A 5,727-nucleotide genomic window follows, 5' to 3' on the forward strand; every position below is an offset into this window, starting at 1 on the left:
GTTGACTGGTTCTGAGCAGCATCGTAGGCGAGCCCTGTTATTTTAAATATCGGTAACAGGTACCGACTGTTCCATATCGATATCTGTTCCAAAATACCTGTGACAAGTGTCATCCCTATTTCGCACAGACACAGTCAATGAACTTTTGTTTCCAGATGCGTCGTCACAGTGACGACATGCTCCGGCGCAAAACCGAGCTGCACGAAATGCAACGCCCCTGGCGGCGCCACGCCGATTCTGAGAGCGCCAACTTGGACTCACTGGGCCTGAGTAGTGGGGGGTACGCCGGCCCTGGCTACTCGCCGCCCGTCAGCAGGAAAACCCCCGTTTCTCCCTACTCTTCCTCTTACAATGTGCCACCCACCTCTGTGTTCCCCGACTCTAGTGCTAGTAGGTCAGTAGCGTCCCTCTGGGGCTGGACTGTGATTCCATGTGCGTCTCATCTAGATACCAGGCAAATCGTTTCGAATCTTCGTCGTACCCAAGCGGGATTCTGCGCAAACCGGAGAGCAGCGCGCTGCGCCGGATGGACGCTGCTAGTTCGTACGACACTGTGCCGCTGCCTCGCGGTCACCGCTCGAAGTTTGACCGCTTTGACTCGCTCAGTCGCATCGACTCGCTCAGTCATCGGCTCGAGACGATGAGCGTGCGAGATGGATACAGCAGTGACTTGACCGATGTGCAGCGCAGGTCTAGACAGTTTCTTTTTTGGAATTTTAAACTTATAAAAAACATTCCAGGCACAGCGCGACGCAACAGGACCTGAGCCTGTCTAGAAGCCCGAGACTGCGGCGGCGCAATTCTTCGTCGCGCTTCGAGGAATCGCTGCCTGTGCCGTTGCTAAAGGCGCGCTCCCCTGTAGCGAAGGAGCTGCGCAACGCCATCCCGTTCAGCTCGCACCGACGGCCCGAGGAGCGATGGCAGGTGAGGGAGCGTGGGGAGGGCGTGGACCAGATTCAGCAGAAGCGATTGTTCCAGATTGGCGCCGGACAGAAGAGCAACTTGCTCCCATCGTCACCCGTCGGCTCTCGGGGTAGCATTTTAACTCAGTTGGGTTCCATTCGGGCGCAGCTGCAACGCGAGCAGCTGCGTATGGACGAGACGCTCCGTAGACGAGGGTTGCTGCGCACAAGAACAACGGAGGATTACTGACCCCACGGGTAAGAGCGTCGACTGCTGCGTCGATCGATGCGCTAGCCTGTTTTGCTGTTGCAGGAACCTGCACGTTCTTATGACCCAAATCAATCAGCAGGCGCTTCGGTTAGTCGATCGTCAATTCGTATCACATCGATTCTCCGCGAAACAATATAGCCCCCCCACTTCGAATAGCTGTTTTATATTCTATTACATTGTTAGAGTTTGTCTCTATATTTATATATTAATTGAAATCTATGAGAGAAGGTTTAGAGATAATAGATAACGTTACCAGTTCCAAAATAGTGATTTTTATTACTATATCTAGATATATCACATGGGGTGTTAGTAAATGGGGCCTTCATCCATGTTGTCGTCCTCCTCTTCATAGTCCTCCCCAGTGTCGAAGTAGTTGTCGGCGTAATCAGTGCCATCATCCATTTGTTCGTCCTCTGAGGCTTCTTCCAGTAGATCCTCTTCGCCACCCTTCACCTGCCCCTTTACAGGGTTTTTGTCCTTGGTCTCTTCGAGATTCTCCAGAGTCTTCAGCCTGGAACAACCGTCGATTAGAAACGACTGCTTCATTTTTTCATTCACAAAACTTACTTTTCCTGTACGTTGATGGATTTGGTGGCGACTGGCACTTCTTTGACTTTCCGGGCGAGCAACTTTGGCCGCAGTTCGGCAGGCAGCAGGCTCCAATCGTACTTGTCTTTGGCGCTGGGCAGCTGCGCTACCAGCCGATCAATCTCCTGATTGGGCTGTGTTTTTTCTTTGGAGGGCATTTTCAGATAGGCGGCCGATAGTTGCATGCGATCTATAAAGTCTTGCCGTAGCAGCAATAGGTATTCCGTGTCTTCAGATTGCTAAAGCAAGCAGCAATAAATTGAGAGTTTTTGCGAAGAAAACCGAACTCACCGTGAGAGGCACGGGGCGCCGCTCCATTAAGGGGTAAACTGAAGGCGGTTGCGTCACGAGGATGGGCATCTCGTTGTTGGCCACCCCCAAGGCACTCAACTGTTCCTTGTTGAAAGACCTGCTCAGCCCACCTGAAAAAGTGCACATTCTACGACTGTTCGCTTAGAAGTCCACTGCAACTTACCTCGGCCGCCGCCTCTACCGCGATTCATTATAACTAACTTACTCTATGATTTGCAGCTTTTTCAGTTTGCCTCCCAGAGACTGCTCTTCATCTAACTGCTCCAGAATTACCTTCTGGAAACCACTTCATTATCCAAAACGGCAAAACCGGTACTCAGTCTCACTCACCCGGTCGTAAATGACTTTAATAATCAAGCTGCAGCTGGGGCACCTCGCTACCTCTTCGCCTGCGAATAAATCTTCCTGCAAACGCGTGAAAGTCAGATTTCAAGAATTAATGCTATTTTTTTAGGTTACTTTGGTAAATTCGAATCTATCTCCGCAGGGGCACGGGAAGTAGTAAGTCTCCTCCTCCAGGTCGTACTCAAAGTCTTCGATCTCAATTTCGTCGTGAAAAACACTCATTGCACCACAGGACAAGGCACACGTTTGCTCGGGGTTGTTTGGTTAAGCAGGGTCGGGTGAGGTGAGGGTGAAATGTGACAGACATTTTTCTGGAAATTTCACTCTTCGACCATCTGGCAATGTCGCTTGAGGCCGGGCAGGTTTTGAAAAATATTTAAATTTGAAGTCTAACTGGCTGTTGGCTTGTTGGAAAACGTTGTTTCATCCTCAAAAAATTATATATTTTCGCTGAAAGCGAAAATTCAACCAACGTTCTAAACCAGATTTTCCTAAATATAACTCCGAAACTTTCCTTAATATGTTTGAAAGCACGTCCTCTAGAGGGCACAGGTAGCAAAGGGAAATTCATTTGCACCACCACTGACGTTCACATGTCATGTCACTTTCACCAAAATAAGGGAACGTCACTTCATGTCCAGCGGAGCTCCTTGGTTTTTGGGGCCGCGGCGCCCATTCCTTCAGTGATATCACAGCAGTTGCAAAGCGTTCGAGTGGGAAAGAGTCCGGGGCCAAACGAGCCCAACATGACCACCGAGGAGAAATTCAATGCGGCTGTTAATGTTATTCGAAGTCTACCCAAAAACGGTGAGTGTTGTACTTTAATTTCAAAGAAATTACGCATACTTCAATACGAGCGACCCAATTTGCTGTACGCTGCTCCCATACGCGTTATTTTTCAGCTACATCTCAATTGCTATTGGGCAAGGGTCAAGTACTGCTTCATTGTCCACTGAATCGTAGTTTTAAGCCTTCATATCAATCATTGTATATACTTTCCTGACTGTGTTTCAATTCCAAATGAAATTCATTCCTGGGGTTCAATCATTTATTGTCTCTATTTATCAATCAAAATACGTTTCGGTGTATTTTTCCACCATCATCAGTTTTTATGTGTAGCGTTGTTGCTGCTTTAAGCCTTGGCATGCATTTTCAAGAAGCAAAAAAATTAAGAAGCAAATATATATGCCTCTAGGCAAGTAAACTAATTCGAGATGCGTTTATTATCTAATAAAAGTAAGCCCCCCAGGCCTCAGTACTAGTTTGCAATAAAGTAAGTCAACAAAAATCCATGTTAAATGCCTTCTGGTTATAATGTTTGTAGTTGTGTAATGTCTTCAGGCTATCGCCGTGATATAACCGATGTTTTGCCGATCATTCCAAAACAAGTATGTCAAGGATGGCTGCAAAAACAAAAAAAGTGAATCTAATTAGGCAAATGATTAGCGGTTTTGTTTATTTATACTCGAATATGCTTACAATACTTTTACTTGACGTCGGACAACGGCCGGTTCATTCGTGAAAGTCGCCGTAATGATGTGGTTTCTTGTGGGAAATATGCAATTATTACCATTGAAGTGAAAGGCAAATAAATGACTGTTTTGTGTTTGTTGACTTGTTTCAACCGGTTTCTCTAACGTTTTTACCACATTTCTTATGGACAAAACCGATTGAATTGAAATAGCAATGGTGCAACCAATGCTCATCCAGTTTTGAGCCGATTATTCGGCCCATAAGCTGGCGCTGCCATGGCAACCAATTACGCTCGGGGCCACTTTAGTTGCACCATAGCTCTGGCAATATATAGGCACTTTTTCCCATTTTGTAGGCTCCTATCAACCGAGCAATGAGTTGATGTTGCGCTTCTATGCCTACTTTAAGCAGGCCACTTTGGGGCCGTGCTCGGATGCTCGGCCCGGGTTCTGGGATTTGGTTGGTCGGGCCAAACACGACGCCTGGAAGCGATTGGGCGACATGAGTCGCAACGACGCCATGACGAAATACGTTGACGAACTACACGCGTAAGTCAACTTTGTGACTTCGATACTTTGGGAACAGTCCACTAAGCTGGTTTTTGGTGCCGTAGAATCGTGGAAACGATGAGCTACTCGGATAAGGTGGCCAACTTTCTGGAAGCCCCCACCAACGAGCTCGACGGCATTAATTTGGACGATTTGGAGCTCGTGGCGGGGGATGTGCTGGAGAAGGTGCGCTCTCAACCCAACTCCCCTCTAGGTAGCCATATTCGATTCAGCTACATTCGATCGATAACCGAGTTGTTTCAGCTTCAAGGGAGAATTCTCCGATCCGATTCATCTCGAGCATCTCCTCCTCCCGCTCCACATCGCCCAGTCTGCGCGAAGAGGAGTCGGATGACGAATACATCGACACCATCGAAGTGCCCATCGAGACCAAAGGATGGAGCGAGGAGAAGACATACATTCCAAATGGACAGGCCTTCCAAGAGGAGACTTCCAAAACTCAACATGTTTCCAGGTCACGTCAGCGTGCTCACACGCATCTGGTGGATATTTCAGTCGACGTGGCTAAAACAATCGAGTGCCTAAAGGCTGACGTCCAGCGCCTAACCAATCAGGTTAGTGCAACCTTTCAAGCTTGTGTTGTATAGTTTTATTTAACTATAGGAAATAAACGTTATGGTTTCTATGCAGGTGACCAGCCTTGAATCGTCCAATGCAAAGGCGCTGGTGCGACGGAAAAGCTTTTTCTCTGGCCTACAGCCTCAACTGTTGGTTTTCCTGCTTGTCTGGCCTTTCCTAGCTAGTTTTTTAGTGAATCGATGGGTGCTAAAGAAGTAATCTTAGCCTGGTCTAGTGGTGACAGTGATATTAAGAGAATTTTTATTTTTGTCTGTTGGTTTGTTTGTCTAACGTAAGTTTAAACGGTGTATATTTTATTATTGTTGTTTTAAGCATGTGAGTATTGGTTGTAAATTCTATTTTATTCGGGCCCAAAGACCAATTTTGTTTTTCCATTTTTTTGTTTTGTTTTTTTTATTATATCCTAAGAATGGACGGGATCTAGATTAAGTAACCTGAATAAAATAAATGTGGGGCGTTTATGTACTTTATATCTGGCGGGTTTCGGCGTTCTTTGTGGCTGATTATTAAAAATAGCGCTGAAATCCGCCAGATATAAAGTACTTGATCACCTAGATGTGGTTTTATTAAATTGTGTTTAAGTTATAGATCAGTTTTTTACAAACTTCTTTTTGGGTATTTCGCCTCAAAAATTTTTGTCTTTAAAAAAGACAGAATTTCCTCACGTCTTTTATTACAGATTGATAAA

General features: G+C 46.3%; 3 protein-coding genes across 5 annotated transcripts in view; 2 read left to right on the plus strand and 1 right to left on the minus strand.

Moving 5' to 3' along the window:
• The window catches only part of LOC109545628, an 8,265-nt gene extending 6,828 nt beyond the window's left edge, over positions 1-1,437 (plus strand). For all 3 annotated transcript variants that reach the window (XM_019916422.2, XM_019916424.2, XM_019916423.2), the window contains 5 exons: positions 156-394; positions 448-690; positions 741-924; positions 979-1,160; positions 1,216-1,437. In XM_019916422.2, coding sequence (XP_019771981.2) covers positions 156-394; positions 448-690; positions 741-924; positions 979-1,152 — 840 coding nt within the window. In that variant the 3' untranslated portion in view covers positions 1,153-1,160; positions 1,216-1,437. The remainder of the gene's footprint in view (positions 1-155; positions 395-447; positions 691-740; positions 925-978; positions 1,161-1,215) is intronic.
• LOC109545654 (DNA-directed RNA polymerase III subunit RPC7) lies at positions 1,430-2,718 on the minus strand. Its single transcript, XM_019916464.2, has 6 exons — positions 2,533-2,718; positions 2,404-2,478; positions 2,237-2,349; positions 2,053-2,183; positions 1,741-2,000; positions 1,430-1,684 (listed from the first exon to the last, which is right to left on the minus strand). Exons 3-6 carry the CDS (start codon positions 2,262-2,264, stop codon positions 1,480-1,482), a joined length of 624 nt encoding a protein of 207 aa, XP_019772023.2. The 5' UTR covers positions 2,265-2,349; positions 2,404-2,478; positions 2,533-2,718; the 3' UTR covers positions 1,430-1,479.
• Positions 2,719-3,002: 284 nt separating this feature from the next.
• LOC109545646 (acyl-CoA-binding domain-containing protein 5) lies at positions 3,003-5,610 on the plus strand. The gene is made up of 5 exons (XM_019916452.2): positions 3,003-3,225; positions 4,247-4,439; positions 4,505-4,653; positions 4,704-5,014; positions 5,091-5,610. Exons 1-5 carry the CDS (start codon positions 3,012-3,014, stop codon positions 5,235-5,237), a joined length of 1,014 nt encoding a protein of 337 aa, XP_019772011.1. The 5' UTR covers positions 3,003-3,011; the 3' UTR covers positions 5,238-5,610.
• The last annotated feature ends 117 nt before the right edge of the window (positions 5,611-5,727 follow it).

This window comes from Dendroctonus ponderosae, unplaced genomic scaffold (assembly GCF_020466585.1).
Source record: "Dendroctonus ponderosae isolate FM_Combo_2020 unplaced genomic scaffold, Dpon_F_20191213v2 Dpon_F_20191213_10, whole genome shotgun sequence".
Lineage (NCBI taxonomy): Eukaryota > Metazoa > Arthropoda > Insecta > Coleoptera > Curculionidae > Dendroctonus > Dendroctonus ponderosae.